The sequence below is a fragment of the Phyllopteryx taeniolatus genome, chromosome 5 (genome assembly GCF_024500385.1).
Source record: "Phyllopteryx taeniolatus isolate TA_2022b chromosome 5, UOR_Ptae_1.2, whole genome shotgun sequence".
Taxonomy (NCBI): Eukaryota; Metazoa; Chordata; class Actinopteri; order Syngnathiformes; family Syngnathidae; genus Phyllopteryx; species Phyllopteryx taeniolatus.
This window is the reverse complement of record NC_084506.1, coordinates 7,446,485-7,460,485: the sequence shown is the minus strand read 5'-3', so window position 1 is coordinate 7,460,485 and position 14,001 is coordinate 7,446,485. Positions and strand designations below refer to the sequence as shown.

The window sequence follows — 14,001 nt, the reverse complement described above, 5'->3', positions numbered from 1 at the left end:
CAACTATGAGGAAATTAAGCCAATGCTCATGGTGTTGTACTATAAATATACTCTAGAGAAAAAGTGTGTTTCTATTTTGGGCTCCCATGCGGTGTTTTTGACAGTGACTCAAATTACAGAGAAATGTATTTTATGGCCTTCAATATTGAAATTTGTTGCCATATCAGGATCTTGTTTTATTAAAGTACATTTTCGTGTACTTTTAATAAAGTTTACAAATATTGACTGCATGGACAATGGACTGGATCTACTGTATTTGATATAACCGCAAGTTGAAGAACCAGCAGAAGTATTTTGTTTGTCCAATAAAAAAATTTGAACAAAAAAATGTTTTTTTTTGTTTTTTTTTTACCTGAGACGTCTCAAACCCTATGAAAGTACAACAGTTCAACAGTAGCCTAGATATTCATACATTTTCCTCCCGTGTTCCTAGATTAATTTCCTGTGGGCTTCATTTGGTTTCCGCCTCTTTCCATTGGCAGTGATGATCAGCAGATAGCAGAGATTCATCCATTAGATATGTGCTTTTGTTTTCTGATGTATTATGTGATCTTGGATATGAGATGAAAGCAATATCTCCCAAAGCTGAGATTTTTTTTAAGGTTTATGAAGCATGTTTATATCCTACAGGAGACTGGACTCTCACATCAAGTTCAAGGGTAATCTGAGACTGTACATGCATCTGTGCTGCATTTAGTATGGCTTTAAAATGAAGAAAGTTACACAAAAGATCAAAGTATGCAATTTCCTAGTCTGCTGTCTTTCCAGCTGTTTTCTGTATTCCTCAAAAAGTCTCACATCTTTAAATTCCAAATGGCTGGGTTCTATTTCAAATCATTTGGAATCGGCAAAAATGTACAAGGTCATGTACTGAAAATTACCAGAATGAATTGAGTGCAAGTGTTGCTTGGTTTATTTAACCAGGTCGTCATCACCTTATGTTTTTTTCTTTTAAGAACAAGGGGGTAAGGAAATGATGGATCACAACTGGTTTTGTTCAAGAACCAGCAAAATTCAAACTTTTTCAATAAGTTCATGTCCTCTAACTCACTTGCCCAAATTACACATTTTCACATGTTGTAATCATGTTGAGTTCATTGTTCAGGTGATGAAGGGTCAGACATCCCTTTTTTTTTTTTTTTGGAATCTGCCAAACCACAGTCTTCAAAGTGAATAGAGAGTCCAAAAGCAAAGAAAGAAAGAATCTAATAAGCAGGAAACCACACATTGTGTTACATTTGCAGCATATTGTGTCCTACGGCTGCTTTGGTTTGTATTTGAGCTTTTGTCATTTCTCTTTCAGAGAAATAACGTCCAGCTGCTGCTGAATGTATTTCTGCTGGCAGCGTGGGGCGCGACCCTGTTGGCCGGCCGCTTATACTGGATGGGTAACAAGCCCCCAAGCTTCTCGAACTCTGACAACCCAGCAGCAGACTCCCCCTCCCTCCTCGCCAGGACACTGACCTTTTTCTACCTGCCTGCCATCAACTTTTGGCTTCTCCTCTGCCCCAACACACTCAGCTTTGATTGGTCGATGGACACCCTACCTTTGATCAAGAGCCTTGCTGATTGGAGGAACGCTCATACACTCATCTTCTATTTGGGATTGCTGCTGCTGTTTTGGTTCAGTGTGTGGAAGCAGCCAAGAGCTAAGGGCAAGGACAGTAATGGTAAAGCTCATGTGTTTACGAATGGAAGGAATGTGAACAGCAATGGGCACAATTACCAGAATAATGCACATGAACATGTGAACAACTCTTGCAAGAAGACTTACATTAATAGTGTACAGAACGGTACCAAAAGGCTCCATGAGAGCAGGACATCGCTGCCCACCACGGAAAATGTTGTGGTGTTCTCCCTTGGGCTTTTGGCTATCCCTTTCCTCCCTGCCACAAACCTCTTTTTCTACGTGGGCTTTGTAATCGCAGAAAGAGTACTCTACATCCCCAGCATGGGATTTTGCCTGCTGGTAGCTGTGGGGTTGAGGTCTCTGTATGTCCGACTGAGAAACAGGTCCTCAAGGACCTTGTTGGTTTACTGCAGCGCAGCTGTGATTTTGCTTTTTGGTGCCAAGACTGTTTTGAGGAACCGGGACTGGCGGAATGAAGAGATGCTCTACAAGTCAGGGATTTCTGTCAATCCTGCTAAAGGTAAGTTGCTTTCAAGAATGGGCTCAATCCAAACATTCTTTAATGAAAAACAAACAATTGCATGTAAGCATCTTTTACACCTTAAGCTAATTAAGGTGGGATCTTTAAATATCAGGTTAACAAGTCCAGACTTTGATTTGAAATTCAATTATTCTCTATTATGTACTGTACAGTATACACCCTTAAATTGGAACTCAATGCGGCAGGAGTTGACACAGCAGTCGAACAGCTTTAAATTCATAGGAGAAGATCGAGGCAGGAGGTGGCAAGGAAATCAACTGATGCTACACATCTCATAGTCAATGCTCCTCAAAAGTGCATGGAAGGAAAACATACAGTAGCTGTTTTAAAATGCGGAACATCTAGAAATTGCCTGTCCTGTTTGACTCTCTTTGACCGCACAGCTTAATATCAGTCAGCCACGAGCAAAGGACATTGTCCCGTGGCACATTTGTTTAGCCCATTATGAAATGAGTGTATTATATCCAGCGGTGGGACAATTGTAATTGAATGGAGAGATCAAACAGTCAATACTCGAAGAATGTGCGCATGTAAACATACTGATTAAGATTCCTCTGTTTTTTTTTTCTTTTCTTTTCTTTTCTTTAATGACATGCACAGTGTCTCTTTGTCTGCTGCTCCTGCTCTAAATAATTCAAAGTAAAGCTGCTTCAAAATGTCTTTTCTTCGTCAGTAAGCCTCAACACAGAATATGGAAGTTGTTATAATTTGAACTCAGTGCCCTGGCAGAACTTTGAGACTGGTGGAAATTCCTCATCTTCTCAAGGTCTACCTCATTCTTCATAACTCGCGTTCAAAGAAAATACAGTTTAGTGTTCTTTTTGTACTCGGCATTCACAAAATGCCCTCTCTCCCTTGGAAGGGCATCACTGCTATGGCACTCGTTTGTAATTGCTGACGTCAACGGGACGTTGAATTCAACAGGAATATTCAACATCCCTTATATCGAAGGCCAGCAGGCGCAGATTTCTGTCCACATCATTGCTCTCAGGGCCACTTAAAAGGGGAGCAGGGCTGCGACTCATGAGGCAACAGCAGGATACATTGTGTTAGCTAATTTCCCTTTCACATATTGCATGAGGCATGGCAGGCTGTTTGTTTTGGCCACCCATCAACCGAACAAAGCAGAAGGAGCGTTCATGTTAATCCTAGCTAGGGATGCAACCTCAAAGAAAATCTTTCGATTGTCTGAATTGAGAAATTTAAAATGACACATATAGAGCTTCATCTTTGTCTAAACAAGCATGTAACTAGAGGCGCAACGAGTCAGCGAAGCTTGCAAGTGCTTCTACTAATCATTCCACGGGGATATTGGAAGTTAGTCATTTATCACCTTGCACAAAGGCATGCGGCACTGAATCCTGGTTGTGGCGTTTTTTTTATAAAATAACCTGCCAATCGTACTATTAATTATTGTTTAAACTAATTTATGTGGCCCATCTTAAATTGTTCCACATGATCTTTCCTGCTCATATTTGACCTGTATCAAACCTCTCAAATACTTATAAGAGTTTATGCCACTCCTACATTCACTGCTAATGCGTTTAGTCGTTAAAAGGCTCAGCAGTGGTCTCCTTTTCAAGCACACTCTCTCAGTAATGAGTGGTGGTTTCTGGCACAAAACTCTCCCAGTGTGTCATCCCTCATCCCTGTGGAGCAGCTGCAGCGGAACAACATCCTTTTAGCCGCCTAAAAACACTCGACCCCACAGCTTCGAGTGGCTGCGGATAACAAAAGGAACAATATTTACTTTGTCTCTCCTGCAGCATCCATTCATAAAGAGATTTGAAAGTTGTCAATCGCGAATGTTGCTACACACGTCCCTATTAACATTCTCCTTTGGGATCTGTCAGCGTGGGGCAACCTGGGAAACGTCCTGAAGAGCCAGGGAAAGATGGAGGAGGCAGAGCAGGCGTACAGAAATGCTCTCTATTATCGCAGTAACATGGCTGACATGCTGTATAACCTGTGAGTGTGCATTTTGTTTTTGTTTTGTGTGTTCGTGTTTTCATTCACTATTTTGTTTCTCACGAAATGAAAACACTGTCTTTATCATATATTATGCAATATTTATGTTCATGGTTGATTATGTCTTTTATATAGTATGTTCTCACAATAATTGATTTGGAAATGAATCATTTCAAACAATGAGCGTCACTGCTGCAATGACCCCCCCCCCCCCCCCCCCCCCCAAAAAATTGCACATCTTTGTCTCTCCAAACATGGTGGAATTGCTGCATGATGTGCTGAAAAAAGATGGATTCCTGCCAAATACACTAAACTATATAGTACATTTCAGTGAATTCCTTGGTGTATGAAATACTAGTTAAATTCTCTTGCGAATATTCTCTCCACCAATTTACCGTGTGTTAGCTCGATCAAATGGAGAAGCTCTTGATCTTTTCCCATTAGAGGTGTCCTCCTAACTCAGTATATTCCCAGTGGCACACTTTATCTGACAGTTATACAGTAAGTGGTGTGCTCGAAGCCTGAGGAAAATTACAGAACATCCACAGCCAATAATGACAAAACAGTTACTGTGGAGTTATGTGTTTTTTTCCGAGATATACAGATGAAGACTCTCTCCTGGAATGTTTATTGGAGCAGTAATGTAACTAATTCCCCTTGCCCAGGAATTCAAATGATAGTCTGTCAATTCATAACATTTCTCATTATTCTCCATGAACAAGAAAATAGCCTGCTAAAAAAACAAAACAACCAACAGACAAACAGAATTTAAGCTTTTGTTAGAGGAATGGATTTTCTCCTTCAGTACAGCTCCCCCAGCTCTAGAATAAAAAATTGTAACACCTATCCTACGTGAACCAGGAAGTGCAGGAACTGCAAAAATACAGATTAGGGATGAGAATCTGAATTTGATCAATAGCCACGCTGTAGCTGGGGTGGGAGTAAGTGAGTCAAAAGGGAGTGCAGTTTGCAGTCTAAAAAAGAACAACATGACATCAGCTATAGTAAGACAAGCAACAGTTGTTGCTATGCATTGCTGACTCTTCAAGGCAGCATCTGCTCCAGACAACTTCTAACGTAGAACCTAGCGTTCAGAATGTTCACAGAGAGATTATCCTCTGTTATAAATTATATAAAAAGAAATACAATTCATCAGTTAATTGATTGTTAATTTCCCCAAATTGATCAAGGAAACATTCTCTAATGCCCATACCCAATTTGGAGAGTAAAAGCAAGCACAAAGACAGTACTCATTCCCACTTTGAGAGTTCAACTTTGACCAATGTGTACCATGCTAGTTTCGAAATCAAAAACACCACTGACGACCCACACATTCTGTTTTTGTCTTTCACTGCTTGTATTCTTATTCTGTTATAACAGGTTTTTTTTCCCTTTAAAAAAAAATCTGCACTTTATTTTTATTTTTTTTTTATTATTATTATTATTATTATTTATTTATTTTTATTTTTTTTTGCAATGAAGTGTTTGTTTTGACGTTGCAGTGGTTTGCTGCTTCAGGAGAGCAACAAGTTCTCAGAGGCACTTCACTACTATAAGCTGGCAATTGGGAGCCGGCCAACTCTGGCCTGTAAGTACAGCTTCTCCCGGTATTGACAATCTCCAGCTCTTGTGGTTGTGGCTGCAGTGTGTCCAGGCAACAGTGAACACAGGCTGTGGTTATGTGAGGCCAGAGGCATAGGAGGGTAAGGGCAGCAGGCCTACAGCTGGTGTTTTCAATTGAACAAGCAAACACATGATGTCATCGATGATTAATTCTTCAAGGAAGTGCTGTGGTGCGCTTGACTTGTTTTGGATTTGTTTTCTCCACAATTTGACTGGTTTTCATGAAATTTGATTTCCCAAAAGGTGTTCAGCAAGCTCCCTTTGTGGTGATTACGAATGACTCCCAGTTTTACCAGAATAAATGAGCTCCCCATTGTTCAAGCCATCGGTCAATGACGGATAAACAGAAAGCCTGTTCTTTCCGTCCTGATGTAATTAAAGATCTAATCAGGATCCCAATTGGACGAGAACATTTCAATTCGGTATGCAATTATCTCATCCGTTAGCTGATAACAGACATAATTAATTAGCCTGAGGAGCAGACATATTGAAGGTAAGTGGAGAATGTTGTTGTCTTTTCGAGCTAATTCCATTATTCACTGCCAAATAAGAATGGAGGTTGTGCAAAAATGTTTCTATTTTTGACTTCTGTCACAAGGCTGCCTCACTTACTGATACAACAATCAACATGTAAATGTTAAAATTTCCAGGCAGAATATCAATAAAAATGGGTGTTTGATCATTCATGCATCTGTTACGTAGTAACAATTCCAGGTTGACGTGCCAAATCCAATTATTGTATCCCAAATGCCTGAGCAGCAAGACTTAATAGGATTTTCTTCCAGTCGACATACTTATTACACTTGAACTGCATATTGATTACTGTTTCATTACATACAGACAGTGCCGTGAAAAGTACATACACATACATCATCAAAGTACCTCTCAAAGATGATTTGCTCTAGGAAGTAGGAAGCATACTCATCCATCCATTTTGTACCGCTTATCCGAGGTTGGGTCGCTCTAGCGGGGACGCCCAGACTTCCCTCTCCCCAGCCACTTCATCCAGCTCTTCTTCTTTACCACAACGGATCGATACAAAGTCCGCATCACTGCAGACGCTGCACCGATCCACCCGTCGATCTCCCGTTCCATTCTTCCGTCACTCGTGACACAAGACCCCAAGATACTTGAACTCCTCCACTTGGGGCAGGATCTCATCCCCGACCCGGAGAGGGCACGCCACCCTTTTCCGACCGAGGACCATGGTCTCAGATTTGGAGGTGCTGATTCTCATCCCAGCCGCTTCACACTCGGCTGCGAACCGCTCCAGTGAGACTTGGAGATCACGGCTTGATGAAACCAACAGAACCACATCATCTGCAAAAAGCAGAGATGCAATACTGAGGCCACCAAACCGGACCCCCTCTACGCCTCGGCTGCACCTTTAAATTCTGTCCATAAAGGTTATGAACAGAATCGGTGACAAAGGGCAGCCTTGGCGAAGTCCAACCCTCACCGGAAACGAGTCCGACTTACTGCCGGATATGCGGACCTAACTCTCGGAAGTATACTGTATTTGTAAATTATATGCCAGCTTCATTATCCCTTATTAAAATCACTTTTACACATACAGCGGCTGAAATATTTAACTCTTCACCATTTCTCTCACTGAGTATACTTCCAAAGGTGTAGCAATCCATCCCTTTGTTAGTGCAAATGAATATCATCTTTTTCCCCTGTCTTAATTTCTGAGCGTATTTGTTCTACTTTCTTTGTATGTATGAATTGCTTTGGTTGTTCGCTACGTCTGGTGAAATTTTCAGGTCAATAGCACCTTTGGAAGTACATTTAGTGCGAAAAATGGTGACGTGTTAAATACTTATTTCAGCCGCTGAATGGATTTTACTGCAACGACTGTGTTCCTTGATGGAGAATCTAAACTATAGTTAAGGTCCTAAGAGAGTCTTTTGCTTTCGGAATTCATTCATGTATATTTTAATACTGTTTTATCTCAACAATGCTGAAACGTAGGGGGAGTTTGTTGGGAAGTAGATGTAGCAGTAAGAAAACGTATTTACACCATTCAGTTTAGATAATACTGTTGACATTTTGTGCTGTCTTTTGTCTTTTTCCCCAAATAGCGGCCTACTTGAACACAGGCATCATCCTGATGAATCAGGGTCGCCTGGAGGAGTCCAAGCGTACCTTTCTAACTTGTGCCGACATCCCGGACGAGAACCTGAAGGACCCCCATGCCCACAAGAGCTCGGTCACCAGCTGCCTGTACAATTTGGGGAAGCAGCTCCATGAGCAGGGGCAACAAGAGGTGAAGTTTTTATACTGCTTTGCGCGGTTACACTGACAACCATATCATTAGGTACACGTGCACCGTGAGCCAATACACAGTTGCATTAAACAAAGTTCTGAATGGTACGAGAGGTATTCATTCATTTAACAATGTTGTATTATTCTGGTTGTAGTTTATTGCCGTGTCCTCCAAATGTATAGATTTGTTCCTAGGCCAATTACCCTCTCTTTAAGCCACAAATGTTTTCATACAGTAATTCTGCTGAAAGATAAAGTGGCTCTAATATGAACAATGCTTCAAAGCAACTCTAAAGACCTTTCTTTATATTGGTCTTTATACCTTAATAACATATGTGCCTGGCAGGTAAAATACTCACAATGGATTCCAATAATAAGAAGCATTTTTGTGTATTGGATTGATCCAGTGGTGTCTTTCAAACTCTAATTGTACATCAGCTGTGTTGTCCCCCAGCTCATGAATAGCATTTAACTCTGATAATGGAGCCAACCCTCATCAACATGCATTATATATAAACCATTCAGTTTGCTAAAACAATTAGGCACAAAACATACGCCAATACATTTTTGTAATTCTTTTGCAGGGGAAGCAAAAGGAAGACTTTGCCTTTACATGCAAATGGGGAAATCAAATATAGGCAGTAGCTAAAGTAACCCTTGGGGAAATGTGTTCTGTACATATTTTCTATAATTCCTTCTGTTGAAGGGTACATTTTGAGCAGATAAACCTGAGGCTGTTTTGAAACACTTCATTTGTTTTCAAACCACTAAAGACTCATGTGGCAGTGGTTCCAATTCTGCTTATTACCACTTGACATAAGAATTGGGAATACAGCAGGAGCCTCTGCAGATTCCGTTTCACTCTAGAGACTGAGAGTTGGCTGAAATCTGACCTCTTGACCACACCATTAGCTTCAGCAGTAAACTGGTTCCAGATCCTTTGACCATTTAATTTGCAGGCAACTCTGAGGTGAATCGTTGCTCCCATTCACAGGATGTGAAACCACACTCTGGTCGTCTTAATAGCCGTGACGCTGTGAACAGACCCTTCCTTCCTCCTCAGCTCTGTATCAACCAGCTTCCAAGCATCCCCCCCAATTCCACGCTTTGTATTGACTGCAGGCGACCCAAGCTCCAGTCTAAGGCAAACATCCCACACCTTCTTTTCTTCTATGTGTGTCATTCACAGGAGGCCCTCTCCATCTTTAAACAAGCAATACAGAAGATGCCAAGGCAATTTGCACCGCAGAGCCTCTACAACATGATGGGTAAGAACTGCTTTTTATTTCAGCGCTGAAAGAATTGCAGCTGTTGTTTTTTTACTGTGTGGGAAATAACACTCAGCTGAACCAAGGCTAATAGGTTATATGTGGGAGGATTTCAGGCCGCTGTAACTCTTCAAGTACATTTATTTGAACATACAATAATTATAACAGTGGAACCACTAAGGCTGAATCGAGGGGATACAATTCAGACTCTGAGCATAGTATTGGGAAAAATGGGTTTTGAAAGCCACAAAAAACATGAGTTTGAACAGCCGTCAAGCATTACATAATTCCAGATATCAGCCTATCGCGAGACCTCAGTGTACCTCATGATATCTTACTTTAGCAAGCATTTATCCCATTTACAAACACCAGATAAAAGGTTCTGGAGTTTCAAGTGTGCTATATGCATTTCGACTCTTTTGCTGTCAACTCTCAATATGAGATCCAAAGAGGTGTCACGATCAGTGAAGCAAGCCATTATTAGGCTAAAGAAGACAAACATGACCATCAGAGAGATGGCAAAAACATTCATTTTGGCCAAATCCATCGTTTGTAACATTCTTAAAAAGAAAGAATGCACCGGTGAGCTCAGCAACGCCAAAAGACCCGGAGGACCAAAGAAAACACCTGCGTTGGATGACCCAAGAATTCTTTCCCTGTTGAAGAAAAACCCCTTCACAACAGTTGGCCAGGTCAAGCACACTCTCCAGGAGGTAGCTGTGTGTGTGTAAAAAACAAGAGAAGACTTCACCAGAATGAATGCAGCAGCTTCACCATAAGATGTTAACCATTGGTGAGCCTCCCTCAAACACAGAAAGGCCAGATTAGAGTTTGCCAAAAAACATCTAAAAAAGCCTTTACACTTCTGGAACAACATCCTATGGACGGATGAGACAAAGATCAACATGTCCCAAAGTGATGGGAAGAGAAGAGTATGGTGAAGGAAAGGAACTGCTCATGATAAAAAAAAAAAAACATACCACCTCATCGGTGAAGCATGGTGGTGGTAGTGTCATGGCCAGGTGGGCGTGTATGGCTGCCAATGGAACTGGTTTCCTTGACTGCTCACAAAAGGAGCAGGATAATTTCTGAAGTGTTTCTGGCAATATTACCTGCTCATAGTCAGCCAAATGCTTCAGAACCTATTGGACGGCGTTTCACAGTGCACATGGACGATGACCCGAAGCACACTGCGAAAGCAACCAAAGAGTTTTTTAGGGCAAACAAGTGGAATGTTATGCAACGGCCAAGTCAATCACCTGACCAGAACCCGGTTGAGCATGCATTACACAAACTGAAGGAAATACTGAAGGGAAATGCCCCAAGAACAAACAAGAACTGAAGACAGTTCTAGTACGAGAGGCCTGGCTGAGCATCACCAGGAATGAAATCCAGCGTCTGGTGATGTCGACGCGTTCCAGACTTCAGTCATTAACTGCAAAGGATTTGCAACCCAAGTATTAAAAAGTGAAAAAAGTTTAATTTATGGTTGTTAATTTTGTCTCATTAATTTTGGTCCCTTAAAAAGTGGGTGACCTATATCCTATATCCTACACCTTTCACCTGATTTGGATGTACTGTAGATACAAAGTCAAATTAAAACTCAACATCTTGTTCATTTCAAATCCATTGTGGTGTTTTTGTAGAGCCAAAAAGTTGGAAATTGTGTTGACGTTGCAATGTTTATGGACCTGAAAGTGGTACCTTTAAAAGTGCTCAAGAAAGTTGAATGATTTCCACTACAGCAAGAAGCCGTCTTGTTAGTTTCCAGCTGGAGAGCAGCTGCTGCAGGCTCGGCTGCTCCCTCTCCACCTTTTTTTCCTCTCTCTTCCTGCCTCCCCCTTCTTCCTCTTTCATAGGCCAACTCGTAGAGGTCCGCGAACCAGACTTGGTAGTGCCACTGGTTCACTAATTTGTTGGTGACATGCAATTTGACTGAGCTGCTGAGATGATGTCAAAATGTTGATGAAAGCTCAATTTGCCATGAAGGAGCAGCTTTGTAACAGAGACTTGAGCTTTTTTTCTTCTTCTTCTTCAGCACATGAGGGTTGTGTGTCCCCAAAGCTGAAATTGCACCACTGGCGCACCTGCTTAGAACTGTTTTCACGTCCATTCCCTGCGCTCCCCTCATGCCCACGCCAATGCTCTCTGGTGAGCTGAGGAATTTTCCACTCCATGGCTGCTTTGGGCTTCAGACTCAGTGTCACATCTTGGTGTACAGTGACGATTGTGCTGGCCTGTGTGGAATGTTAGAAACATTTTAAGTGTATTGACAGCGGATGGTTGATGTGATAGCTTAGTGTGCTTAGTGTTTAGCATAGTATTTTGATTATTTTTTGGCTCGGCTTATCTTGTTGCCATCTCTTAATAAATGTGTGTTTGCTGCTGTAATTTGTATTCACAACAGTAATTTAAAAGTGAATTACGCTGAATATCTACAAGGGGAGTCCTGGAGTCAAAATATATATTGTTTTTAAATATTACTTTGCTGCAACTTTAAACATAGCTTTTTCTGAAATGATGATATTAATAAGATGTAGTTGAGAATGGCATGTAGCATTTATCCAGTCATTCCACCTGATGATGAGCCCACATGGCGATTTCATGATTTTCCAGACAGTTAAGGTTTGTTTTGAAAGGTCAAAGGGGAACAGACCTCAACAAAGTATTGGTAAAGTTGTACTATTGTTTTTGTTGTTGTTTTTAGATAAAGTATACATAGACCCTTGCATCCAATGTAATATAAATTAAAGGTAGGAATTGTCACCAAATGACAAAGCCCTAATACTATAATACAAACAAATGGTCACAGGTTGCAATTCATACTTCTCCGCTCCCAGTCAAGTAGTTGGCTCTAATGTGTCGTTAAACTGCAGTTACCAACTGCCAAATACATTGAAAAGTAGACATGTCAGCATCTAGTGTGGACTCAGCTTCCATAGTGATAGTTAACACATTCCTCAGATTTCTATCTTTACCGACATGTTGTCAATTATTGCTTGGCTCACGACAGAGTGCAGTGGAACTAGGTTAAGTATGCATATAGCTAACACACGTTTGATTTTATAACTATCTCAAGCAAATAATTACAGATTAAACACAATAAGGAGATCATTTTCTAAACCATTACATCATCACACTACCCTGTGTTACTGCTCCTTCAGGAAGTGTTTGTGAATGTTTGTTGTATGTGTGTCTCACCTGTTGCATATCATATTTTCTTATCAGTGGAAGGATTAGTCGTAATCCCGACCATTTTCAAGTGTCCCCTCAATTCCAGTTGTTTGACAGTGGATCAGAGCCGAGCAGCTGCATATGCAAACCATGTCAAAAGCTCAAGTGAAGTGTTAACACCTGGGATACGCAAAGCCTCATTCCCCGAATGCATTCTGGACTGCGTTGTGTAGAATTACCATGCAATGTTGTCAACTTCTTGCAATAATACAGGCGTCACCTGATGGCTTTTGTCGAGATGTTATTGTTTTTTCAGGTGTGAGTAGGCAGAGGGTCAGATTTGCTGGTGTCAAATGATGTCTGACACATGAGGCAGGGTGAGATAGCACTTAACATACGTTCCTCAAATCACACACTGAAGTACGTCTTTACAAGAATCTAAAACATTCGCGAGGTGAGGCTAAGTATGAATGTAGCATTTTGAATAAATGTTTCATTTTTTGCCGGCCTAATTGCGTGACATCCCACCTCCCGGGATCAGAGGTCCTGATCAGAGGTTTCTGTCCTGGAAATCTATAGCAGCGCAAGCAGCAGATGTGTGATTTCTTAACCTTTGACAGCTTGAACCCTGACCCGATCCCTTCCTTCGCCCTCACAGGAGAGGCCTATATGAGACTAAACAAACTGACTGAAGCCGAACACTGGTACCGAGAGTCCCTGCGAGCCAAGCCGGACCACATTCCTGCACACCTCACCTATGGAAAACTCCTGGCTACGACAGTAAGCCTTTTCCCTCCCCTCTTTTGTTTGGCCTTTCAAGCGATGATTATGTTACTTAGGAAGGAAATCATGACAAATTGTGCCTCTCATGAGTGAAGGCATATGCAAAAATAACTGAATACAATACACTTAGCGGGGTTCTGCTGATGCTTTTGCTACAGCTTACTAGATAAATATTTCCCTAGACTGGAATTCATTTCAAAATCTTTCACTACGTTCTACATCTGCTACTACAAGCTATTATTTATCTGCCTCTACAACACATACAGTAATTATTGGCATATCTTATCATTTGATCCAGTCTAATGTATTAATATACTGTACCTGTGACTTTGAATTTGTCTCGCTGACTTTTTGTATTCAGTAGTTATTGATATCATTCCATTCCTCCCTTTTTGTAGTCTTTTTATCACTGACTTTCTGTCAGCCTCTCCAACCTTTTACTAATAGTGTGCGGGAGAGTGAAAGGGAGCTTCTTTGTCAGCTATGAAAATAGAATGTTCAGATTTAATGCCATTTTTTCAGACTAAGTCTCGCTGCCATATTGGCCCCTGCAACTGAAAAATTATAGGACCGTGGTGGAAAACAATCATACAGTACATCGACCACAATGTCCTTTGCACAATGATAATAATATCCAATATGATTGTGCCCTTACAAGTTTGATAATTCTCAATTTTGACACAATCAAAGAAGCGAACTAAACAATATGTTAGTAATTGTGCTTGTAGTTTGCAGTCGTGCAGAAT

At 41.1% G+C, this 14,001-nt stretch overlaps 1 protein-coding gene across 1 annotated transcript in view; it reads left to right on the top strand.

Moving 5' to 3' along the window:
• tmtc2b (transmembrane O-mannosyltransferase targeting cadherins 2b) overlaps positions 1-14,001 on the top strand; it is a 90,571-nt gene that overhangs the window by 61,376 nt on the left and 15,194 nt on the right. Inside the window, exons 3-8 of the mRNA XM_061772889.1 lie at positions 1,304-2,150; positions 4,025-4,139; positions 5,642-5,727; positions 7,847-8,031; positions 9,220-9,298; positions 13,131-13,252. Coding sequence (XP_061628873.1) covers positions 1,304-2,150; positions 4,025-4,139; positions 5,642-5,727; positions 7,847-8,031; positions 9,220-9,298; positions 13,131-13,252 — 1,434 coding nt within the window. The remainder of the gene's footprint in view (positions 1-1,303; positions 2,151-4,024; positions 4,140-5,641; positions 5,728-7,846; positions 8,032-9,219; positions 9,299-13,130; positions 13,253-14,001) is intronic.